General features: G+C 40.5%; 3 protein-coding genes across 3 annotated transcripts; 1 reads left to right on the forward strand and 2 right to left on the reverse strand.

Moving 5' to 3' along the window:
• Window positions 1-773: 773 nt before the first annotated feature.
• On the forward strand, window positions 774-6,088 carry LOC145469632 (phospholipase A2 A2-actitoxin-Cgg2a-like). The gene is made up of 5 exons (XM_081453395.1): window positions 774-1,066; window positions 2,123-2,159; window positions 3,258-3,408; window positions 4,255-4,367; window positions 5,771-6,088. The coding sequence occupies exons 1-5, from the start codon at window positions 1,004-1,006 to the stop codon at window positions 5,902-5,904; spliced, it is 498 nt and encodes a 165-aa protein (XP_081309521.1). The 5' UTR covers window positions 774-1,003; the 3' UTR covers window positions 5,905-6,088.
• Window positions 6,089-6,289: 201 nt separating this feature from the next.
• On the reverse strand, window positions 6,290-11,683 carry LOC145479207 (uncharacterized). Its single transcript, XM_081457497.1, has 2 exons — window positions 11,183-11,683; window positions 6,290-10,685 (listed from the first exon to the last, which is right to left on the reverse strand). Exons 1-2 carry the CDS (start codon window positions 11,241-11,243, stop codon window positions 6,472-6,474), a joined length of 4,275 nt encoding a protein of 1,424 aa, XP_081313623.1. The 5' UTR covers window positions 11,244-11,683; the 3' UTR covers window positions 6,290-6,471.
• Window positions 11,684-16,472: 4,789 nt separating this feature from the next.
• LOC145472975 (perforin-like protein 1) lies at window positions 16,473-22,289 on the reverse strand. Its single transcript, XM_081455007.1, has 8 exons — window positions 22,257-22,289; window positions 20,085-20,153; window positions 19,645-19,716; window positions 19,426-19,497; window positions 18,887-18,981; window positions 18,478-18,563; window positions 17,756-18,076; window positions 16,473-17,487 (listed from the first exon to the last, which is right to left on the reverse strand). Exons 1-8 carry the CDS (start codon window positions 22,287-22,289, stop codon window positions 16,643-16,645), a joined length of 1,593 nt encoding a protein of 530 aa, XP_081311133.1. The 3' UTR covers window positions 16,473-16,642.
• Between the last annotated feature and the right edge of the window lie 3,461 nt (window positions 22,290-25,750).

A 25,750-nucleotide genomic window follows, 5' to 3' on the forward strand; every position in this document is an offset into this window, starting at 1 on the left:
TTATGTTGTTGTTTATCGTGGTCAATGCGCTTGGCTACATCTAGCTAGTTCACAGCCATACCACTTAAACTGAGACAAGTCGCCTAATGCATGTACGTTTCAAACCGGGGGACAATATCAGAACTTTCCGTTTATCATGATGAGGCTCACGTTCACCCGAAGTGGTGTCCGACCATTCGTTAAGATCTTCTAGCGCCGGACGTCATTGTTCAATAATTCGATGTGATTAGGCTAATGATATTCCAAGCCATCCTGAGCTGCAGCTACGTTATCACTCTCAAAAAACGTTATGTCATTAAAACTGACTGGTTTTCGCATACCTTGTATAGAAAGTAAGTATTTTTCCACGTTTTCTCTAGTTTTTATACTCAGTTATCACAAATCGTGCTTACTCAATCAGTTGTTGTTAAACACAGATGAGCGTCAACACTCGTCGATATGGGCAGGACGAGTCAGGTTCGTTTGAATTTGTTAATCACTGTTCAAGTTTAGATGTTTTTCTTAATATTTGCGACAGCTGATCGCACGAATCTCGTTTATGAGGTTTCGAGAAACTGCTGATTATTACACTGGAAAACATATCAGCTCCTGTAAGCAGTTAATATCAGTATTTATTTGCTTCTCGCCTGGCCTGTTATCCCTGGTTTGCTCTGACCAATCACATTTTCAACAAAATTGATAAAACTAATTTCGAAGAGGATTAAGGAAATTTTCATTATTCAGGGCTATATCTTGTCAATTTATAAATTTAAACTCGAGCAATTTTTGATGCGCTATTCTCATTGACAACAATTATTTATTTTATTGCATATGATATTTTCCATCTTAGTTATGAGACTCAAAAGAACAAATATCAGTCTGTATCATATGATAGATTACATTCGTAGCGAGGGGCAAAGTCTAAACCAATATCGACTGGCTTGTTCATTTGGTCTGCCATCTGGAATTTTGAACTTACTCTTCCTGCTTTGCCCACGAAAAAAATCTAAGCGAGTTCAAGAGAATGATTGCCAGATTCATTCTCGTTTTGGTGTTAACTGATTTAACTTTCCTCTTAGCGGAGACGGTAAGCTGTTAAGTTAGGAAAATTACATACAATTTACGTAATATACTATTTTTGTGAGTACATGTACTATAGGCTTAGCTGAGGCCTTATGGGCCACTAAGTCGCAAGGAGTTAGGTGAAGGTGAAGTCCTCAGCAATTCTCCCATTCAGTTAATTTGCAAAAAACCAATAGTCCGGGTAATCTTTTATAGTTTAAAGTACCCTCAACTCTAGGTCGTGCAAACGTAAGAGAGGAAAGTAACGAAGGTATAAAGTATCCAAATCACTTTGACGACTTAAGGAAAAAAAAACAAAAAGGTTCCAAAAAACCCAGCCAATCTATAGTTTACCTTTTTTTATTTTTCTAATGAGGATTCATTAATTCAGCATGTTGCAATCAGCGGATCAGATCTTAAACCTTTGCAAACAGTTGGTAATGCTATTGCCTAACGCCAGTACTGTCGAACCTTCGGTTGCGACCACTTCTCCTCAGTGACCAGTTTTCCAAAATACCAAAGATTTCCAAGTCAAATCACTATATTTGGGACCTCTCGTAAGCGACCGCGGCCATTTTTAGAGCTAGAGGTTTGAAATTTTCTTTTGCTTTTAAACTCCCGTATGCGACCACTTGACAGATATTGAGTAATAAGGTGTTGTTCCGTTCGCCTTAAAATGGAGTTTATCAGAAGCGAACCATGATACTCTGAATAACTACTTTGAAAAGCTCAACTATTTTTGAGGCTGCTAAAAGTGATTACATGGGTTTACATGGGCACTGGCATTGGTTTAAAGAATTCAATGGTTGCCTGAAAAGTAATACTTATTTTTAGATCGCATAACGTTTTTGGTCGTTGAACACATACTGAACGCTACAGAATGTTACTGAACACACTGGATGTTTCGCTATCGAGTTCCCCCCAGCAAAGTCTTCATTCGATGTTTACCATCGAATCTTATCTTTCCCGTACGTGTTTTTATGATTTATGTAACCAGTAAACTATTAAACCTCAAAAATATATTCATTTTTCTCCTTAAATAATTGCATTCATAACTATCGAGCTATCCTTTTTTCCGAAGGTTGAAATCGACAATGGCAACAAGGAAGTCTCAGCAGGTAAACACATCAGCTACACGCGTCGGTAGAGCTAGGGTCACGTGACAGGAATACGTTGCCGGCCTTGTCCTGCACGTAGTGCCATTTTGTTAATGCTTAATGCACATATTACTGGTAAATTCCCCTAAGTACATCAGTACTGATGCGGCAAACTTAGAATATTAAAAAAGAATGCGTTAGAATGAATGCTCTTGATTGCCAAAATTTTACGAATCATGCAAAATCTTATCTGTGCTTGGTGACTTAGACGATAACATTTTATATTGATAAAATAAAACTCCTCGTTATATTATCAAATAAACCTCTTGGAATCGAATAAGGCATTTATTATTCTACTGCATTTTCCTGTTATTGAGCTCCAAAATGGGACACCACTAACGGTATAGTACAGTCTCCATCGGATGTGTAGCGTGTTCTCTTGACCTTACATGGTTGAAATGACGTCATAGAATGCGGAAGAATAATTAACGAATAAAGAAGCCTGGACCGTGCTCTGTTCTGTTGTAAAGTAGGCAGGAAGCGGTAGGGCACCAAAGAAGTGCACGGGGAACCACGAAACGTCGACAAGCGTTTCTCCCTACTTCTTGCAGCTATGTTTATAGCAGACATGTAAGCTACATGTACAAATAACTCCGGTTTCAGTTTCGTTTGTCTGAGTCATAGGGGACGTTTAATTTGGGTCAAATTTTGTCAAAATGCAGAAGCAAAAATGAGAAATTCAGCTTACCGTAGCTTGCCGTGCACCTGTTGTCTGAAAAAGCACGCTGTTTCAACCCGTTCGAGGGCACGTTACATCGAAACTTTATTAGAGTTGGCATGCAATTTTCGACGCATTTTTACATACTACTCAGTATTGGGTTATGGATGTCACCTTCATAATACGACCAACTTATGAGTTCAACGGCTCATTTCACATTTCACCTTTAAAACAAGAAGACAACACCACCAAAAACAGTACCCTTCAGAGAATAGACTAATTGCCAGGTGAACAATATTTGTTATAAATGACAGGCTAGAATTCTGGAAGATCTATAAATTTAAAGTAAAGTAATAGGCTCTATGAGAGTTTTGTGAGATAAGATAATGTTTTCTTATCAGGAGACAAAAACTTCGTTTCTACCAAGAGAGGAGTGATCGAGTTTGGTATCATGATTGGCTGCGCTACTCGAAGAAGTGCTTTTGATTACATTGGTTATGGCTGCTGGTGTGGTATTGGTGGAAAAGGTACCCCAGTTGACAGTGTGGACAGGTGAAAACGTAATTTTTTATACCTGGTCAGTTGTTATTATGACGTGTCTATCGTTTTCGGAGTTTAGAGTCCTCCTTCTTGTACCTTAAACGGAACACAAAAGCAATAACTTCAGACTTTTTACTTGTCGATGCATAATTCCTTCTCCGCCTCCTCTTCTTCTTCCTCTTCCTCCTCCTCCTCCTCAGTCCTCTTTCTCTGCCTCCTCCCTTCCTCCCTTTGTTTCTCCCCCCATTCGCCAACTCCTTTTCCTCTACGGTAATTTGTGTCGTTCTTTTTCTTTGGAAAAAGATCTATATCTTGGGCACAACAAATGGAGGATGTTTTTCAAAGAAGATGTGTCTCATTACACGCTCATCTCAATCCCCGCCTGTATGAGATCTCCGCGATCTAGACAGACATAACTAGTCCCTAAGCGTTCTTGGCTTCGGAGAGCCTGGACGTCATCGAAGAGCACTTGCTGATGACGGGTTCTCTTGCCCAGTCCTTCAAAACAACGCGCTGACAGGGAAGCAAGAGAGAACACCAGGACTAGGTTGACCCAGACACTAATAGCCCAAGAGATGCATAGCCCGGCCACGCAGCAGGCTATAAGAAGGAGGCAAAATATGGGGTACGCTCCGGTCATACTCCTCGCGACCCGGATGTGCTCGGGTACTGAGAATCAAATGAGCTTGGCAACACAGAAAAACAGAAACACTAGTGCCACGTCATAACAATGGGATGTTTCTCCTCAAATTGTGAACCTCACATCCGTGGAGGAGGGAGATGGCAGTGAGAAGTGATTAGACACGTCTGTTACTTTAAAGTTCACAAGCATCTTCTGATTTTGTCTCGTTTCCGCAGGTGTTGTCGAAGTCATGACCTGTGCTACGAGAACACCAAGGCGTCCAATGTCTGCCCTTTTAACCTTGCAACTTACTTGATGCCGTATTCAACAAAAAGCTGCACAATCTGCGGTACGTAGTAATTACCTTATTATGATATCCTCAGCTAGCGATGCCAAACCAAAACAAGATCCAATCATTCATATATAAACAGACAACCAAACGAAACGAAAGAGCGAAGATAAGAACAAACGATCTAGTAAATGAATGAATGAAAAAAAAAAAAATTAATTCGCATCGGTAAGTAAGAAAGCGAGCAAGTTGGCCAGGAGTAAACTGACAGTGAGGTAGGGAAAAATTAATGTATAAATTAGTGAGAGATCCGCAGTGAGAATTGTCGGGATGGGAGAATGAATGAATGAGTAGGTGAATGAATGAAGAGCTGACCTGAACGGTTTACTTTTATATCTCATTAAATGATGATAAAGACGTTGTTACTTGTCACCTGTAAAATTGACTAGACTTTGAATAAACGAATGAATGAATGAATGAATACTTGGGGAGTGAGTGAGAGACCTTTTTAGCTTGGACGTTTATTTTCCCATTATACAGACCGCTAAGTAAAAGAGGTAGCGCGAAGACGAGTAAGTGAGTAGCAGTGATGAGAAGGACCCTCTTTGGCTGCATTTTTTTGGTTCGGGCTTCCCCCTTTTAAAAAGAGGGGAAGCGCGAACAAATAAATGCAGCCAAAGAAAAGCCCATTGTGTATTATGCAGGATTTGCGGAGTCCCTTTGACTTCCAAAAAGTCTGCTTGATAACTAAATCAAGTAGCGTAAAATAAATTACGAAATGGCGACTGTTATCAGCAACGTGTTAAATCTGCGTTAAATTCGTCGAACCAAAACATCACACTGTCCTTATTGGAAAGAACCCACGTTCCCTCCACACCGGTTCCCATGCCTGGTGAGAAAGCCCATTCTCACCCTGCCCTCCCCTTAACCCTTTTGAACACCTCTGGACCAGCCACTGAGCAAGACAAGCGAGATCCCCCGGGGAAGTACTCCCTTATATGGGCTATATAGGTATATGCGGCCCCAAAGGGTATGGTTTTTCAGCCGTTTTGGTCATAAATAGGGAATTGATTTTGGCCGTTCTAGACTAAAATAGGGTATGGTTTTTGCACTCTAGTCTTGAATTGGGTACGTTTTTATAGAAGCTGCTTTTTTATCATTATCGATAAGACCTTCAACAAAATCCCTTCATAAACTATGTTTAGGGCAACTGTGCCAGCTGCAACAGTCATAAATAGGGTATCGAATTTTTGTTCAGGTCGTAAATGAGGTAGGAAAAATCGCAGATTTTGGTCATAAATAGGGTAAGGGTTTTGGGAAGCGGGCTAGAAACCCCCACCCAATTTTTCTGGGAATACTCCTCCAGGAGTGAGACCAGGGTGCGATTGAGTGAATTATAATAAATGAATAAATGGTAGAAACAATTTAGCACTTCCAGTCAATTTTCTTTCCTTTTTCTATAGAACCAGCTTCCTACTACTGGTTTTGGGGCAAATGTCGTAATGCTCTCTGCGAATGTGATGCCACGGCCGCCAAATGTTTTGCCAGCAATCCTTACCACGAGAAATATAAAGGTTACCCGCAGTCGAAATGCTAAAAAAGACGTGTTCTTAAACATTGGATGAACTGACGAAATAAAATCTACACTGAACCCTTGTCTTGTGTACATTTATTGTAAAATTACTATCCCGCAACAAATAAAAGCACGTAAATATGGTGCGAATCATTCGTGCAATATATGTTTGCAAAATATTAATTTAGCCTGCTGTTTGTACAATAGTTTGAACGGATTGATTGAGTGTGTCAGCCCTTATAAGTATCAGAGACTAAGGCTATACCTGTCCTTGCGTATTCCAGCAAAGAATAACACTAATAATATATACAAAAAAAACTGACTTTGCTGACAGTTGATCATTTGGTTGAAAACAACCACAAGAATTCCAGTATAACTTTTAACATTAGTTTACTGTGTAGCATGCAAATAAAAAGCCCAGCATAATGGAACTTAAAAGCAGTTAAACGAAGTTCAACATCTCATGGATGAGTACACACTCCTTTATAAAGGCATTAGACGAGGAGCTAAGAATATTCAATGTAGAGCCAGATCTAGAGCGGTTTGTTAACAAAGTAGACGTTCCTTTATCTAACGTTTCCTGTTTTTTTTTTAATACTGTCCCATAACTTTGATTCGTCGCATTAAGACAAATGTAAACGTTTTGCGAAACACAATAACAACGACACGAGTGACTTGGGAAACAAGAGCAAAGCCACACAGGAAGACGAGTAGCAAAGGTGCTATTGCCAATAAACAGATCTCAACTTGCTGCAGAACGATCAGATCTCTTTCCACAGAACCTTGTGGCGCTACTCCAGCGGACAGAAAGATGGCCTGAATGAGATTTATGGTTGCTATGACAACTAAACAAGCGAGTGACACGGCTTCCAAGATGTTTGCCCTCTGGTCTCGGAACGGCCGGGTTACCACGTGCCAAGTGAAAACAAGTAAACAGGTCATGTCCATGAAGAACAGTCGGAGAAGAGGATCTGGAAAAAAGACCTGAAACGAGAGAAGCAGAAATCGTCGGCCAATCATAACACTTTCCCAGTACAAGGAACCAGTTTGGTGAGACCTTGGAGGACGAAACGGATCGTGTAACACTTTTAACACCTCTGCACTTGACTCGCTTGTCACCTGATGTCGATTACGAGTGCAAACGAGTTTCTGAATAAGCCACAAACATACGAAGCCCAACGGAAAAAAGCACGCTCCGATGAAATGTTCGACGGAGATCAACTGTCTCTGAAGTTTCATCGCTCCCCAGTAGATGACTGCTATGAATGGAAGAAGACATGCAACGACATAAACAATGAAACCGTACTGCCACCATTCCAGGCATTTTATGTTCGCGTCATAATACAATCTGCTCTCACCCAGAACCTGAACACACGTTAAAAGCTTCAGGGCAGTGTTGGCCAGTGTTGCGTAACCAAGCAACAGCGTTTTCAGCGTAGCTGCATAATACGAGGCCATTGTTAGGCGTGGTCGACCCGTGATTTTATTGAAACAGAGATGCATCAGTAGCATTACTTGTATATTGAACAGCGTGGCCAAGACTCCCAATGCTGGTAGCAGCTCCTTAGTCACAACGGTTAGTCCAGCCAATGGACAGCCGAAGTTTCCTCGTGAAACTTTTGTTTGGAAATTAAATAAACCGGTGATAAAGGAAATTAATGGCGCTTCTTTAGCTATTTCAGTGAAAGATTCCAAAGTTAGGTAGCTCGCGATCTGATAGAAATAAAATGTGATCTTTGTGTAGCCTTTGTTGAACTTGTTCGGTTGATCAATTTCTTGATATTCCATTCTGCTGCGAGATCTTTTACACCACAGCGTATTCTCAACAAGGAATTGTATAATTGGTGGGTTATAAATGAAAAACAACGCCATTGCCACAGTGTAAACCGTCATCACCAACCAAATCCAAGGATCTTGACACTCTTCACTTGGTTTGCATTTTTTGGAGAACAGAGTCTCGGAGTATCCCGCCATGCACCTGCCACACATGACGCCATCTCGGTTGCCCCGACAGCTGTTGTAAACTGATAAGTTTGTACCCCGTCTTTTGATTGGTTTGCAGTAATGTGGTGGACAGTGAACGAACGTAAGCGAACCTGAGTTATTTGAGTCAGGATATCCCCAAAAGTTCGGTTTGGCTTCGATGTTGCGAGAACAATTTGCTCCATCAGGGCAAGGAAAGCAGAATGGATTAAATAACGAATCAACTCCTTTTTGAAACGGGGCGGTTATTTCTCCTCTCTGGAGGCTGTACAGACCGGGGGAGCACTGATGGCATGACAGTGTTATTACAGTCACTTGCAACTTGCAAGGGTGTTTAGCAAAAGGCCAAAGCATGAAGTGGGAAAAGTTATCAAATCTAAGCAAACTGCCCACTGCACACTGTAGTTTCGTAGAGTTATCAAGTTTGACGAGGCCAGATTTAGACACAGAGAACAAACGGTATGAGTCTTTTTCTAAGTCAGTTGTAACCCAAGCTGCTTGAAGACGAAGTTGGCCTGTACTCTCGGAATAAATCGATGTATCATGGACGAACGTCTCGCCAGTAAAAACAATTTCCTGCGATTTCTGTTTGAAGGTGGAATTCTCAATCCGGATGCTTCCACTTCCATCCGAAATACGAACATGTCCACCCCTATTGATAGCAAAGTTGTTCTCGAAGGTGCAATTGCGTATGGTGACGTTACCATTTGCAAGGTAGACACCGCCGGCCACTCGTCCGATGTTATCGACGAATGAAGTATTCTCGATAATTATCGTATTTTGATATTGATAACTCAGATACGACCGTGAGCAAATGCTTTGATCGAGGTTATCAAGGGGCAGGACTATTGATAGCGGGCTTGTTTCTGAGTGGTACTTTTCGGAGTAATAACTTCGTATCCGACGAAACGTGCTGCTTGTTATTGTCACTGTGTTGGTTGTATTGCTATTGAAAGATTTGAGAATCACTGCAGCCGAACCAACAAACTCCTCAATAAGAACGTTGCGTAACTCTATTTTGGATCCAGAGGTAACGGTTTCGTACAACTTGACCAACACCGCATTACATTCTTCCTTCTTTACATTCTTTTTCTCAACAAACTTTATCGATTCTAAAGTTAGCTGTAGATAACGGCTTTCTGCGAAAACATAGATGTCACCTTCCTTATTTCCACGAAACAGACATCTTTCGAAATGCAGCTTCATACTGTCTCGGTTGCTTTTGGATGACAAGCCATGAAAAGCTGTGCCAGTACATTCAGTTACGTTCACTTCCGTGAAATTGACACGACAGTTGCACACCACAGCAAAGGCCCGGCTATTTTTGTTCCATCGAGTTTGAAAGACTTCCACTGATCCGACACTGGACATCACAAAAACGCTTCCAAGAAGCATGTCGCTGTTATTAACAAACTTACAATTCTTCAGTTTTGTCGTAGCGTTACTTTGTGTCATCGTAGGGAACGGAGAGATGTAAATTGAAGATCCCACTTGTGCAGTGCCAGACATCCATGAGCAGAACCTAGCCCTAAATTGTACGAGTCTATTCTTAATTATAAACAAAGCACCGCCAGTACGATTGGAACGACAATTTCGAAACGAAACGTACTCGAGGTCGACGAGGACAAATCCAAGTTGGCTATTGACGGAAAACGCTCCGCCATTCAGGGCTGAGTTGTTTGTGAAATTTGATTTGCAAACAGTCACATTTATTACACCGCCGGTTACGTTAAACGCCACTGCTCCACCTCGATGGGCTGCTGTGTTTCCATTAAACGACGAATTTTTAATGAACACGTGACTTGATCTTACTGCCTGTATGAGGATACCTGCACCAGAGTGGGGCGCCGCCAGAGAGTGGCCGTTTATTTCAGAGTTGAAGACTTTTAGCTTTACTGCACTTGAGTCAAACTGAACGCATCTGATATTGGCAGCGTTTCCCGTCGATACTATGTGATCAAAAACAACAGTTACATTTCTTCCTTCAGAGAAGTACAGACCTTTTCCTGACGAAGCATTCAGTAAAACAGAGTTTTTGACGAATTTAACGCGCTGATAAAATTCTTTGGTTTCAGAAAATGAAACGTTGTTGGTAATCAGAGGACCTACATTGTTGGAAAATAATACGTTTTTACAAGAAATATTAATGTCTATATTTAGCATTAAAGTACGAGATGCGCCATATATCGAGATTCCACTTCCTTCATTGTTCGAGGGAGGTCTGTTTTGTATGAAGTTTACATTGTCCAAGTGGATAGCCGCTTGTGTATCGCTCTCGAACAGTGCCAGACGAATACAACCTGTGTTTTTATAGAACAAGGAGCCTTGAACAGCCACTGTCGCACTTTGGTGGAAAACCAGCTTTGTTTGTATTGGATTGAAACTTTGCAGGAAGCTACAGTTTACAAAGGAAACGGAAGAATCGGTGAAGACCATCGACGTGTTTGTAAACACAATGCTTGTGAAGTTAACGTCCATTTCTTCCTTCTTCGCGGATGGACCCGTGAAGCGGAGCAAGTCGTCACATGAAATGAAAGCCGACGAAGGAAATCCAATGATTTTCAGGCTGACTTTAACGTTTATAGTGTAATTTTCATCTTTTAAAAATTTGTTTTTCCCTTTTTTCTCAAGATTCATTATTCCACAGTCGTAGGGATCTGACTTAGTAAATGATCCATCCAACAAAATGCGGTCATTCCGGTCAGCCATTTGTATGCCTCGCGCAAGCGTTCTGCAGGGTTCATCCTTTGATCCACAATTGTAAGAATCGTTTCCGCGATGGCGTGATACATATACGTCTTTGTGTGCGAAGGCATGATACTCTATTTGTAAACAAAAAGAAAAGAAATCACCTCTTGAGATAATTTTGTTGGATGCTTTACAAAATAATTTCTACTAGTTTCTGTTGATTCTTGATCGAGGTTGATAAATGAATTATTTCAATCATTTTGGATACATTAAACAATCCAGAAACATTTTCCGTTCACTAGGGCTACAATCATGGTACGATTCGAATAAAAATGAAGCATTTTGGGATAGAATTCCGTTTCTGCTCGTTATTTTGACCGATTCAGGCAGCAATACCAATGCTTTCCTGCCGGCTGAGTTTCATCATGTGATTATAGAAATTTTGAGCAAGGTGAGTGAAAACGTCCCATGCTATAGCCAAATAAGCAAGTGTTTTAATGCAAGTCTTAAAACGTCAAAGACTGAGTCCCAAGTTTAATTCAAAGCAAAGAGATAATGGCAGATTCACCAAACCATTTTGAAGAGACTCAACAAAATTCGCTTGGTTACAAATACTGTTTTCTTCACTCACCTTGTTCAACGACGATGACGATAATAGAGATCAACAGTATTTCGTACAGAACACGAAACATTCTGGAATCGTACGTACTGACGCAGCCAAAGAAAATTCAAAACAGCGGAATCGTTTCCTTACCCTTCGATAACGAGCCCAGCCGGATAAAACTGAAATATTGGAACAGTCTGAAACAGTCGTATGACGGAAGGGTTTTTATTTCAGTTTCGCCGGAACAAATGTCAGTTTTGCTTACGTCATGGAAATGCTTTGTTCGTGTAATGCTCAACAAATAAGATAAGGAATAAAAAAAAGAAACCAAATTCTCCGAAGGAAAAAAAGAGACCGACTGGTACTGGTTTACCGATAATCTGTAACGCGGGAAAACCTTAGCAGCACTCATAAAAAAAAACGTTCAGGAAAGTAAGAACTTAAAACCTAGCATACACAACGTGATTAGGGCAGGTGCAGTGATTTACCAAAATATGGATTTCCCTGGGCCTATTGGGCCGTGTTAAGTCCCCCGTTTATCGGGTAAGATGTGCAACCGCCATCTTTACTTCCTACGGCACCTGTTAGCGATATGGAGTGCTATACTGCACTGTATAATAGAGTTATAGTTAACCCGCAATAAGTGGTTGCGGCTTACTTTTCCCGATGTTCTCAAATTAATTTGGCGGTGTCAACTAAACCTGTTATAATTTCTCGTCGTCTGTTGATCGATAGTAGACCATAAAGTTATTACCGTTTCTCCCTCCTTGACACATTATTTATACATCAAAATAAAATGAAGTGAAAACCGGAACTTGCAAATGACTTCAACGGAAGTTATAATTTGCTGAAGCAGATTTGAACTAAATTTACCCGGGCAAACTAACAAACAGTAGCCGTCTTCTTCTTTACATCCCAACACTACGCCCAATCATTGCAAAATTGCGCGAAATATGATTTTGAAAAGGGCGGGATTTTATTGTCAATATCACATCACCGGATCAGGTGTAGGAGACAACAAGCAGAAGACGCAGTGACTAGTTAGCGTGCTGGCCGACTATGGAATCGAGCGGTCCCAGTTCGAGGCCAGGGGCCCGTTTCTCGAAGGTCCCGAAACGTTTTCGCACCCGGAAAGCCGTGGCAAAATCTTCAAACCTTATGATTACAGAGCTGTTTTATTCACATATTCTTAACATGAAGAGAGGTTCTCTTCATACAAAAAGTTTCAGGCGTTTACATCTCTTTGTTTTTAGAAACAGATTAATTAAAAAAAAAAAACAGAAACAAAAAAAACGCTTTGCTGGCCCCGGCGAAAAGTTTCCAGGGCTTTCGAGAAGCGAGTTCCTAGCCGGAGCCATTGCATTACTTCTTGGGTCAGAAATTTTACTCTCACAATGCATTCCTCACCCCCCAGTTGTATAAATGGGTACCGGGGGGAGTTAAATGCTGGGGGAGGGAGGTGTTGGGGTGAGGGTGGGGTAATCCTGCCATGCGTCAGAACCGGGCGTATCCAGGTGGGAGAAGAAGTGCTTATCCCTGTAATTCAACGCTGTTTAGAAACCGGGATAAACTATGGAGGGCCGACGCAGACTTACCAGCTTATTGTCACAAGTGAGACGTGCCGGGAAGCGATGTGCTCTGCAGTCATGTGTACACAACGTACAGTAAAAGATGGATAAAGAAAGCAAGACACAATTCAAACGACAATCAACCGTTTAATAATAACGATGTAAATTTAAATGCCATGAAACGTGCCCCTGTCCGATTCCATTACGATGTGAGGGGACTACATGGTCTCACAGTTTCCTTGCCTACATAGCCAGCTCAGTTAGTTTAGGAGCAATGCATATACACTTTCACTCAACCATTTAAGATAAGAATATATAGGTTAAAAAATTGTTAATCAATTAAGCTGAGATACAAAACCAACTTGAAATTCGAGCTCTGAAAACTAAATTGCTTGGGGAAGTTTTTTGTATAAGTCGTAAAATACAAACTGTTTTGTGCCAATCAACGTATACAAATGTAAAAGTTGATAATAAATATTTTTTTCGAGCGATTGCCATGCAAGTTCTAACCAGTAGTCTTTTCTTCGGTGCTGGATAAGTGAGATAAAATATTTTAATACACGCGCTCCCGATGTCAGTGGTTAAATAAGACTAAAACTGGTTTGTAACAAAGCACGCAGGACTTGTGACAAAGAAGAGTGTCTACAAAGGCGAGAGCCGTCCGGTCAATTACTTTTGTAGCCGACAAAATGCACGGATGAGGCCTTTTTCCTGTTGTATGCATAGCAGCTGAGCCATTTTACAAGAAAACTCTACTTGGTCTTGTATGCGCGGAATAAATGACGTCATTCCTGCACCTTGGGTGAGGTGGACTAAAACTCAACCTGCTCTCTGCTCCACAAAAAGAGAATTCGATGACAGATTTTTGTTTCTTTCTATGTTTCTATGTCTTTCTACGTTAACACAAGTCTACCTTGCCATAAAATAAAAACAAGAACACAAGTTTTGAAAACAATACATTGCTTGCAGAACTTTTAAATCCTTTTTCACTTCAGAAATCTCAGAAATGTACTGATCGGGAAAAATGTTTCACGTAACTCACGACACACATTTCAAATTCAGACGAAAAAGGAAAAAGGCTTGGCAATTAAAATTTAGGTTGTGTTCAGTTGACCTAACTTCTAAGTAAGGATAAATAAAACAAACTCGGCTTCCCAATTAAATCGTTTGACTCATTGCAATTCCCGAGTGAATGGCGGTTTTTATACTAAAGAAGTATTATCCGTTTGGACGAACTTGGCCAAACATTTGAAGTTCGTCTGGTTATGCATCTCTAGTATAAAGACGGGCACACTCGGGCACGGGGACGTGTTATGCATCGAGACGAACTATTTTTCGTAGTGCGTGCGTCATTCAAGACGCATAACGAAGGATAGTTAGTCTCGATGAATAACGCGTCTTGTGCCCATCTCTATACTAGAGACGCACAACCAGACAAATTACAAATGTTTACCCAAGTTCGTCCACACGGATAATGTGCCTTCAGTATAAAAATGGTGAGGACGCATTATCCGTCTGGACGTATAATGCGTCTTCTAGTATTGAAACGGCCAATGTATTACAGGCATTCGGTCACTTTAAGTCGCGTCGTGGAGAAAACGGCTTGTTATGCAAATAACCATGCTCTCATCCTTCTCCTTTCCTAGCTTGTAAAAGCAAATGAAAGGCAAATGAAAGAGTTGTTTCCTAGTCGTCACTCCAAACCGCAAAACAATCCAGGGGTTGGATTCAGTAATCAACAAGCGCAAGCCTTGTTAATCGACAAACAGAAGGAATCGCTATTTTGCAGTATCCCGGAACATATTCTTAATCCGGAATGAGGTTTATCAAAAGCAACCATAGCGAGAAATAAGCAATTAATGACGAAGACAACACTAAGGACGACGACTACTAAAAATGAATTCATATTTTACCTTTGATTTTCGCCATTCCTAAACATGTTCGACGATCGGTTTAAAAAGCAGCTCAACCGAAATATGTAATACCAGCGATCAATTCCAAAAAGAAACACAAAAAATTCGCCGTCGTGGCTCACGTTCTCCAAAATACGCAGAGCTTGAATTGGTCATTTCACGTTGTTCAGTTTTGTAGAGAATTGCTTCATACATTTTATGTAACGCACGTTCATAGGCATTGTTTTGCTCATTAAACCCTTTGTAATGTGACGTTCTCGTTACCGTAACCGTCGTGGTTTCCTTAAACTTCCTAATTATCTGGACAATTCCTTACATAGGATTTTTAAAAACAAAATGTAACCTTATTTTCTCTGTTGGACACACGGAGAATTACTAACCCTAAGGTGTAGGACACCGGATCAGGTGACCCGGGTTCAAGCGCTGATTAGGGTTCTTGGAAAAAGACTTTAAATCAGCTTTTAGTGTTACGTGGATAGGACATCTTTCGACCATCTTTCGACATGCTATATAAAACTGTGAAACTGGCAATTTTTCCAGCTATCAGAGGAACAAATGACAATTAAATGATAGTTACTGACCTCAAATTAATGAAGAAGAATGTGGACTTTGCATGTTTCCCGATTTACGGGTTAATTCAAACGATTTTAGTGTAGTCGATCAGCTCTCAAAAGTGACTTCCGGTAGAAAGACGTAAACATTCAAAACAGTCTATTCGTCTCTCACAGAAAGAGTTCTTGATACTCCTAGCCTTAGTCTGATGTCAAATAAATCCATCTTTCGCGACTAAAAGCTGCGTTCGACCTTAAAGAAGTCAGTTGTGTTTACATTTTTGACGTAGGCCAGGTTACATAGCACGTCGAGAGATGGCATGTTGAAAGATAGTCGCTATGCACGTAACACTGAAAGCGAGTGTAATTCTCACTACGACTCTCCTCACCCAGGTTGATAAATGAGTACCTAGCAAAATACTGGGGGTAACTAATGAGTATGCAGCACGCCATATTGGGCTAACGCTATTTTTGCTCCTGGCTGAGCGGGTAACATTGGGCGAGAGAGAGAAAATACGATTACTAAAAACCCACACAAATGGCTAAATTAAATTGATAATACAGCAGACCAAGCAATGTACGTATCCTCGAATAACAGTTCTTAACTCCAGCTAATTTGGATGCAACCCAATGAATGTCACTTCCGAGTCCTTTTCTACAGCAATAGCTGCGATATCCCTGGTTGAATACATGGAGCAGGTCCCGTTATATGAGAAGCTGAAGGCATCACAAAAAAGATCTTCGGTACAGGTAGAGTTACAACTGCCCTGATCCATTCTTTCTGAAAAGTAGGCGTTTCCCTCAGGCTCCAGTTTAGCGTGAGTCAGATGCACATCCTGCAGTTTTGAAATGAATAGGACCAAATCTGATTGAGTACCATCGCTGCCATTTCGCTTCGTCAGGTTTAGATGAACGTTCACATTTTCGTCTAGTGCGCTGTAAAACTTGCACAAAGAACTTGCATGGGGCGGTTTATGGACACTGTACGTCACTGCAGTGCAGTTAGGATCTTGCAGACAAAATGAAATGCAGAGAGATTTGTCTACCTCTCGGAGATATCGGTAACCTGTCAGAACAGCAGACTGAATGAGTTGACTAATGGATGTTATCTGTAAAGATGACACTGAAAGGGATGATACAAAAACTTTGCTCTCCAGAAAAGATTCGTTCACGCAACATTGTTCTTAGGAAAGGACACTAGATACGTAGAAATGTGTATTCTGGATAAAAGCGGTCTCATGTTGCGATAAAATATGCTTAGAAGTCTGCGTTTCCTTGTATGAGCGTGACTTTCACAATAAATTACGTTTTTTCTCCTAGGGACTTTGAAAGGTTTTGGGATATCGTTAATAGTCAGCGAAATTAAGGTTAGATATCGAATAGAAAAAAAAGTGTGTTCCCAAGGGTGCCATGATGTATTTACAGTTAAGTAGAAAGGGAAGGATTGGCAAGATATTATGTTAGTATAAGGCTACTCCAGCCAAACTGCAGCCCGTCCCTAAAAAAAATCGTCAGATGTAGTTTAATTTTGTCTTCAACGTAAAATGACAAATGAAACAAGCAAATCATACCTCTTCCTGTGATATCGATGCCTGCAGCTTCAAGATGAAATCTGGATTCACACGAATGAACGGTTCCTTTCTTTTTCATTAATTGGCAATATTTCTGAGAAACATTGCTCAGTTTTTCTCTTACTGCCGTGTAATCAACTCCTCGTGTCAGGTGTTGGGAAAACTGTCCAGTGAACAAGTTGTCGATTTCAGAGAGCGAATACAGCATAGGAACGGGATTCTGTTGCACAGACGACGCCCAAGTCATAGCATCGCCATTTGCAGGTGGGGTGGAGCCCACGGTAAACGTGGTCGTCTCGACAGCCTTTGAAAAGTTCGATGTTGCGTCGCTTTGTTCTTTGTCCAGAGAAAATCCTCCGCCAATGCCGAACAGCCCCGAATAACTTGCCTGGACTTCTACGCTTATTTTGCTTTTCTTTAAAGACTGATAAGCTGTTTGGCTGACCTTGTGCTTTTGGACAAACTTGGCTCCAAACGTTACATCGGTAAAGAAATGAGTTCCATAATATTCAATGAATTCGAGGACATCTTCGTCCTTCGCGTCGGCTAGCTTATTGGCCGAGGCCAGAAAGCTTGGATCAAAAGGTGGGGGTTTTTTGAAATCAACCATGCTGTAATAGTTCTGACACTCAGCGTGGGACATGACGTATAAAAATTCGCCAGTTGACATTTCAGATGAATCCTTGTTATAGCTGGCACTGGCAGAAAATTCAAAACCCCAGCCACCACCTGTGGATCAGAAAATTGCATCTTTAGTGGCTTTTTAAGTTTTGAGGGCCTTAAAAATTTTGTTGAACATGTCAGTCTTTCTTTGGGGCTAGTTAAGGTTTATCCACTAGGCCACAATGTTTCTCTAAATCTATAAGCTGTTGGACTTTATGAATTTTCTTGTGGCTGAGTTGTTGGAAACTATCTATTATGGCTAATTTTGACTCATTGGTTATCACAAGAATCTTAGAAACAGAACTTTCTTCTGAGATCAACAGGTTTAATTTACCTTCGACTTTAGCTTGAGCGCCAAGATGTTCAGACATTTCTTGCTTATTTCGAATCAATTTGGACTCAAACGACACCACGCAAGACTCGCTGGGGATCACAGTGAAGCCTTGAGGAACAACGTAGCGACAATCCGAAGTTTGTTTTGGTTGTGAATAATTAGCGCTGAATATAGGGTGTCTAAACCCGGGATCGCGCCCGTTAGCCAGCGGATATCCGTAAAGGATGTCATAGCCAAGAAGACTGTAGTCTAAATCAGGAAAAGTCTTCTTCCAATGTGTTTCACTGGTACAGTCTTGTACTTGCACGTCCATTCGTACTCCTGAAATTTACAAGCAAGCAGCCCACATAAGCAGAAGAAATAAATAAAAAAAACCGATACCGAGATTGTTTCTATTGATTATCCCCCTGATTTACCCTTAGTATATTAACAGAAAATTTCCTCCGATGTTAAACCTCTAAATGTCCCTGACTATATTTCCACGTTCATGCTGTTAACGAAGTTTGACCTCTGGTGACTTTCTGAGCAGGGACGCCTTTAAGGGCGAAAGCGCGACCCTCCTCCAAGATTACTACTTAAAACACCAAAAAGTTCCAAAATAATTCGAAAGTAGAGCATAGTTCCAATATCCAGTTTTCATTTTACACACCGATTCAGTAAAGAATGCAAAAGCTGTTTAGAAAGATTTATTTATACGAACCAAGAGTTATCTAATCCCTTACCAAAATCGTAGTCCGTGGGATCCTTCTCTGCCTGGAACAATGTTCTCGGAAAGGCCGACAGGTTGAGAGTATCAGGGAGTTTAGATCTGAAACAGTAGTCAACGTAGACATGGCAAGTGGTCGGAAGCACTAACGACATTAGAATATGCCTTATCTTGTTTGTCCAATGATGCTCATACAGATACGAGAAATTAATGTATTTTTCTCATGATCAAACTGCATTTTGTTGGTTTGCCATCAGTGAAATCTCTTTTTCATCATGACAAATAAAGCTCTTGGCATGAAACACCTACAAATCAGCTTTCTTTCCGACATAATAGTTCTTCTAAAAATACGTTAACAACATTTTTCAACTAATACCGTTGATTTTCACATAGACATTTGCCCTTTCCACTCGTATAAAACTCACCTGGAATGTGGGTAAAGAGTCATCACTAGACCTGCAACAATTGCTACAACCACAGCTAGCAAAACTGACAGTTTGCTATGTTTCTCCAAGTACGTCTGCATATAAAAGGTAAGGGAAGGTAATGTAAGGCAAGTAAGGTATGGTATGTGAACTGAGGGAGCTCAAGGTGAGGTGGGGTTAGGTGAGGTAGGGTAGAGTAGGGTAGGCTTTGATATGTTGGCGTATTCTAAGGAGTAGAAGGGACAGGAAGGGAAGGTGGAAGAAAGGGATGGGAAGGCAACTGCGCCAGAAATCAGTTTGATAATTAATCTTGATTCATAAATATCGCTGGGTTCTAATATGTTTAGTGAACGAGTCAGTCGAACGATTTTTTTCTTGGAGCTCCTTTGTGTTTGCGGTGTCCCACGCAGATGATCTCTTTTCAATGGGTAGTTTTTCTCCGCTTTGCACAGAAAAGTAGAGAAAGAGAAGAACGCTTTTTGGAGGACATAAAAAATTTAAATAAGCAAGGGAAAACTAATGTATTTAGTTTTATCTACCTTGGTATTGTCTCTTATAAATCTTCCAGTGTACCCAAGTGTGCTCACCAACGAGTCGTAGAAAGACGAATTCTGAAGAATAAATTAGGTTAATATTGATGGAGTAAGTACTGCAAAATTTCAAGGAAAAAACCTAAAGAATTCTCGTCTTAAGCCGCTGAGATTGTTTATTTTGCATTGACAATAGTCCAAATCTTTATTGCAAACAAAGGTAGCTACCTTGTTTTGGCTGCTATCTTCGGGAATGCTCGCCACATCTCGTTTGACCTCCATCGTTAATTGTGCTTTTTTCTGAAATACAAAACATATGATTTAGTTTCGCTCTCTTCGTTGCTGTTGGGCTAGTTCAAAATGGCTGCGTATTGGCCAATTTCTTTGCTGCGTTGTTTTTAGGAAATTTTTATGTTAATGGAGAGATTTAGCAATGACGATGGCGACCTTTCGAAAAATGGATTTGTATTTTTTTCCAAAAGGGCACGGTAACGAAACCTGCAATCTGATTGGTTATTAGCGCGGTTCGGAATTTCCTATCTCTCACCACGGTCACGGTAACGCTTTCACAGAAAATAATCGTGTACTGACCATTGATCATATAGATAACAATAAATGACTTCCTCTTCCCATGTTCGAGACTGGCATTACAAAAAGGGGTTAGCTACCTCGTGTTGGTTGCCTCTATCAATAGTATTGACGGGATCTTCGTCTTCCGTCTTTAACTGGACCACTCCCTGGAAACAATGAAAAACAAACATGATATTTCCTGCTGTGAGAACTCCATTCTCGAATTAGGCAGCATCTATGACACCATTTGAGCCCCCTCGAGACTATAATTAACCGAAATAAATATCCCACTTTTAATAAGGTTTTAAATTGCGCTCTGAGTACAGAAATTATTTTTATATTTTTTAAAATCCATGGAAAAAAAGTTATCGCCGACTCAGACATGAACCAATACCTCGATCGCATATGGAAACGAAATACAATAAAATCGATTTACCGCCTTGCTTTTGTGTATTACTTGACATCATTTATAAATCCATATATGTAGAGTCAAAAGGAAACTATGACGTTTCGAAGTCATCTTGACTCCATTCTGAAGTAGAGAAAATAGCAGGCAAGATGTTAATTCATAGTGTGAAGTGTTCCTTATGAATATGTAGAGTCAACAATGAAACCAAAACTCGCCGGAATCGCTCTGAAACGGCCCAAAATGACTCGAAGGAAGTCAAAAAACATTTAAACACAAACTAAAAAAGTGATAAGTCGATTTTATTGCATATTGTATTGTATTTTTTTCTGTTACGTATTGTCAAATAATATTGACAGCTGCTAAGGAGCTTGGTTGGAGGAACACATACGACAAGATCAATGAACTCTGCATATCTTCAGTGTTGACTTGGTGACGAAATTTGCAATAAAAAGGATTTTGAAATTGAAAAGTCGTGCGACCGCAAATTTGCACAAGTCTGAAAAGATCACGAGAGGACATGATGCTGAAATTACTGAAGGATGTTTGGTCACTGTACAAAATACGGTAATGAATACCATCCATCCACAGAAGGACAGTTGGCCGCAGCGTCGGACGGAGAGCCTTACGGCGTAGGAGGTCTCTATTCTAAAGCATATATTTAGTGAGAAAGCATAACCTGAGAGTATAACGTTGTTGGCTTTGTTGGTTTTGGTCAAGTTAGAGGTTTTTCAGGACGAAATTTAAATTGTTTGTAACTTGTATTAGTGACCTAGCTTTTATGTTCAAAATGGCTGGGCATTGTCCCGGCAAGTTCGTTTTCGCGTTAAGTTCAGTTATGAAGCGAGACGCAGTCTGTAATCACGCTAAAAGGAACGAGGCCAACATAATATCCAACCATGTTGACAGGAACAAGCTTAGTCAATTTATTAATTAGCATAGAGAACACCGATCCTTTTTTGCCTAATCGCGATTGTTCGTTATTTATATAACAGTAGCGCAGCATATGGCTTTATTATAAAGACTGGGACTGAGAACTCCCAAATTCACGAATTTGATTGGCTGACTCGATATTGAAAGCGGTCTAGATTTTCCTATCTAGATCGGCATCTAGAGCGGTTATGTCTTGCAGTGAGAAAGTTGCAAACTAAAATGCAAAAATATTGAGCATTTTATTCTACCAATATTTATTTATGGAAGTGCCAAAAAGCGTCATGAGAAAAAAAGTAAAAAGGACGAGCAAACTTTGGCAGAATTAAGTTCAGCTCATCGCCGTTCGCAAGCAAAATGTTACATTAAACGAATTACACCAGTTAAATTAAACGAATTATATTGTTCTTGTTTGCCATATAATAAACATTAGTCGATCTGTATGGGAGAATCTTGACCGCGGTTGTGTGTACAGATCTCACTGCGTTCGGTCTGCATTCACGACCTCGGTCAAGATTCTCCCATACAGACCTCCTGCTCGGTTAATATGGGCTAAATGTAGCCCGCTCGCTGAGCTGGTCATGTAACAAACCACTGATAATTATCGACTGAGTTGCTTCGTTTGCACATGATACGGTTTTGGTCAGAGAAGAAAAAGTTACTTAAAAAGAATATAGGCTAAAATACATTGCGTTTTTGCCTAAAATTGAAACTGGTGACCAGCAAGCTCAGCACTAATCCTCTCCTCAGTGGGTTAATGGACCTGAAATCAAGGAAGTACGGAGCATCTCACGCCAATGGACGGCATAGATAAAATTCGAACTGGCCGTTGCAAAGCATGTATTCACTGATAAATGTAAAGTTCATCTTTTATTCAATTCCTAATCAGCTGTGAAGGTTTCCTGTGCCGTCCTTGATGTTTTTATACACCTACTCCAGGTTTCTCAAGTGGTGGTTTTTCTGCCATTCTAAATTTTTGTTTAATTGTCATTTTCAAAACTCATTTCCTCGAGGCAGTAGGTAGCCCTCGATCTAAAGAGTTGCCAAGCTCTTTAGTCCTGTCGCCGAACTATGGCTGCCGAGCAGTAGAGGTTCGCGAGTTTCCCGCATTCCACTTCAGTGTGTTCAAACAATAGCTCCAGAGCGAGGTTTGGGTGGATATTTTCATACATTTGCTCGGTATTTTTGTTCACCCTGACCTCGACTCGGCGCTATTGTTTCTTGGAATGCGGGAAAGGTCTATTGACGTTAAGCAATCAATTAACCGCAATCGAGCGTGTCAGGACTCCAAACCTATTCTACATCAAATGAGCTTGCTTTTAAAGCTCACATGATCCATAACCTAAGTGGTACAAGAGCATTAGGGGAGACACTTGAGATGTTAACACGCACCTGTATTACGGCACGTTCTCTGGTGTAGGCGCGTCACACCAGAGTTAACTCCAATATTTACAGTCTTTCGTTATTAGTGAATTGTCTTGCTCTCAAGCGCGTTAAGGCACGGCTTCTCTACTGGCAAGACCCCTCGCAAAATAAAACACTGTTACAATCAGTAAAACCTCGGAGAAAATCGCATTTAGGATGCTAAAATCTGTGAAACCTCTATAGCTGTGGTCACGTGACTCGTTATTGTTTTCATAGGTCCCGTCCATGCTACGCCGGACAAATATTTGAAAACGCAGCTTTATTTCTACGGTTAGGCCTACCGTCCACACCATAATCCATCACGGAAACGGAGCTTTTCGAAAACGCTCTTCAAACCGGAGATATTTGAAAACGCTGGTTTTGCGCTTTAATTTACTATGGACGGAAAACATTTTGAAAATGAAGCTTTTCGAAAACGATCACATCACACGCAAAATTTTCCGCGAGACAAACACACCACATTTAAAATTCATGCTATATATCATCTCCGCAGCCACTCTTGCGTTGACATGATAGAACTGTTGACTGAATCATTGCAGAGGAGTTGTCGTGTTTTCGATACATGTGTGCAAAAGCTAAATCAAAAATGTTTTTTTTTATGCAAAGATTTACTGCATAAAAACAACTGTTTATTAAATCCATTTTGAAATCACTGGTTATCCTTGCAATCTGATTGGCTCTCAATGGTGCGATTTATTCACGAATCGCACTATTTTTTGCTCTAAATCGCATCTTTTTCTCAGCCAATGAGAATGGGCCAGTAGAACATAACAACCCATCAGATTTCAAGATTAGTTTAAAGTAATCAATAAAATTTCAGGAAAATGAAAGGCAAAAAGCCACTGTGTGGAGATTTTTGCAAACACTATTGCCAAAACTTTGTTGTTATTGTAGCTTTTTTTCCAAAAAAATTGACAAATTTAATTAATTAGTTTCTGAATGACGATTATGAGCTCCTTTAGGCTGAAGACCTACTTTAATGGAAGTTCCCAACTTTCAGTGTCCATTTTGACGAATATTTTGGCGATTTTTCTTCAACATCTGCTCAAGATCCGTATGATGCTGAGTCCGGTAAAACATAAACAAACGAAAACCACACAACAACAAATTCAGAGTCATCTCAAGAAGGTAGATGTTTCCAGGTTCCGGTAGTTTCAAACGAAGCAACAAAACAGCTCAACTCTGTTGCTGTGAATAAACATAGTCAACATACGCCACACTGCACAAAATAGTGAATGGACGAACGTCTTACGAAGCCGGTGCCAGTCCCGCCATCTTGGAAATATCTTTAGTTAAAACAAATGGCGCTGCCAGAACTTGACAAGGTCCTGAGTATTGAGTCCTACGCCGAGGTTACAAAAAGAAACGGAGATGATAACGAGCTGGACCCTTAAAATCATACCACTGAACGGCATTTAAAAGAAAAAAAACGTACAATCCACTTGGCATAGTACACTCGAGGGAGTTTCACAACTCAAAAGAAATCGATCGCAGAATTACACAGGATATGCACCTTCAAATTTCTTCTCCAAAGACAATGAAAAGTCGCAGCCTCAACCACAGAAGAAAGGTAGCCCTTCCACAATTGATTCAGGCGACGAGAATTGCACTTTTATACCTGAAGTAGACTATTTTCGACTTCAGATCAGAATTGCTTGCTTCTTTGTCATGCTCGAATGAGTTTTCGTCACATGACATCGTTTTGCATACTAAATTAGACGTAAAGGCGTTTCCGGTTCCGCTTTTTTTAACAAACCGGCTACTGGAACAATACACCAAAAATCTAAAATTTAAGGCGATAAAATTGTGCGATTTCAAAATGGATCTAATAAAGTGGTAATTGAACTTCGTGTCGTGCAATTTTGGTCTGAAATCATACTTGTGATTTCAAATCGAACTCGCGCTGCGCGCTCGTTCGATTTTGAAATCACGCGTATGATTTCAGACCAAATTGCACTCCACTCAGTTCAATTACCATTATTAATCATTTCCTAGCCTTTAATCTGTTCAGCTTCAACTTAGTGAATTGTTCAACACATTAGCATGCTCCCTTTAAGTGAGCTTGCTTTGTTTAAATATATATGTCAGGGTTACGAGAAATGAAGGTACTCAACAATTCAACGAGAAATCAACAGCACGGCGGGGGTTATTTTGTAAGAGGTGGACAGTGAGGCTCTGATATTGGAACACTGCATAACTGAATTATTTACCGCCTTGTTAAAGCGAATATCAGTTGACATGAAACAAGACCAATAAACCAAAATTGGTAATAAAAATGGATGTATTACTCACCTTCCAATCCAATTACCCGTGGTATCAAACGAAGAAAAGATACCGACTATGCACGGCTATAGGCTTGGTGCAGTATTTGTGACTGCCAATATCACGAATATTGGCACTGACAATGGTTTGAAACTAAGTTGGAACTGATATCATATCTTTTACAATTCTGTAATCAATCAGCCAACAACGTATTTTGTTGCAAAAACCAGTAATGGGCAAATATACTGCAATTGTATTTGTCCTTGTAGTCGTTGGCAATTTGTGGCCATGTTCAAATGCAAGTGGCTTACAAGGCTGTGAGTGCAACATAATGAACGCTTGTGACGAGCATGGAAAACCTCAGCCTAACGTAGCTCAATACTTGCCAACGGGCGTGGAACAGTTCGGGTATGTCGTGCAAGTACAAAACCTGGCATATCTGTGTGAAGATGGTACAGTCGCCATCCTGTTTGACTGCAATAGTCAAATTTCACTTTACGCAGCTACTGTTATGACGGGTGAACAGCTCTCAGCCGCGAGCGCTGGCGCTAGACCGAAACGTTTTCGAGAAAGCGCAAAACTAAAGAGGAAATATCAACAAAAAGGCAAAGATTACAAATATTCCTCTAAGCGAGATCTTTGTTATAAAAACAAAGCGACCAAAAAACGTGCCGTTGATAAGAAATGGACGTCAGCTAAGAAAACAGTGGTCAAGAACACAGGAAAGGCTAGTGTTTGTCT

The sequence above is a fragment of the Orbicella franksi genome, chromosome 2, assembly GCF_964199315.1.
Source record: "Orbicella franksi chromosome 2, jaOrbFran1.1, whole genome shotgun sequence".
Taxonomy (NCBI): Eukaryota; Metazoa; Cnidaria; class Anthozoa; order Scleractinia; family Merulinidae; genus Orbicella; species Orbicella franksi.

What these genes read in the sequence shown, in the direction of transcription:
- LOC145469632 (XM_081453395.1), top strand. Translation starts at nt 1,004, where the DNA reads ATGATTGCCAGATTCATTCTCGTTTTGGTGTTAACTGATTTAACTTTC. An exon ending in CTTTCCTCTTAGCGGAGACG is followed by an intron (nt 1,067 to 2,122) that starts GTAAGCTGTTAA and finishes TTTTTTCCGAAG; the next exon opens with GTTGAAATCGACAATGGCAA. An exon ending in CAACAAGGAAGTCTCAGCAG is followed by an intron (nt 2,160 to 3,257) that starts GTAAACACATCA and finishes TTTTCTTATCAG; the next exon opens with GAGACAAAAACTTCGTTTCT.
- LOC145472975 (XM_081455007.1), bottom strand. Translation starts at nt 22,289, where the DNA reads ATGGCAGAAAAACCACCACTTGAGAAACCTGGA. An exon ending in TTATAAGAGACAATACCAAG is followed by an intron (nt 18,982 to 19,425) that starts GTAGATAAAACT and finishes TTTTATATGCAG; the next exon opens with ACGTACTTGGAGAAACATAG. An exon ending in CGCTCAAGCTAAAGTCGAAG is followed by an intron (nt 17,488 to 17,755) that starts GTAAATTAAACC and finishes TCTGATCCACAG; the next exon opens with GTGGTGGCTGGGGTTTTGAA.
- LOC145479207 (XM_081457497.1), bottom strand. Translation starts at nt 11,243, where the DNA reads ATGTTTCGTGTTCTGTACGAAATACTGTTGATCTCTATTATCGTCATC. An exon ending in CGTCATCGTCGTTGAACAAG is followed by an intron (nt 10,686 to 11,182) that starts GTGAGTGAAGAA and finishes GTTTACAAATAG; the next exon opens with AGTATCATGCCTTCGCACAC.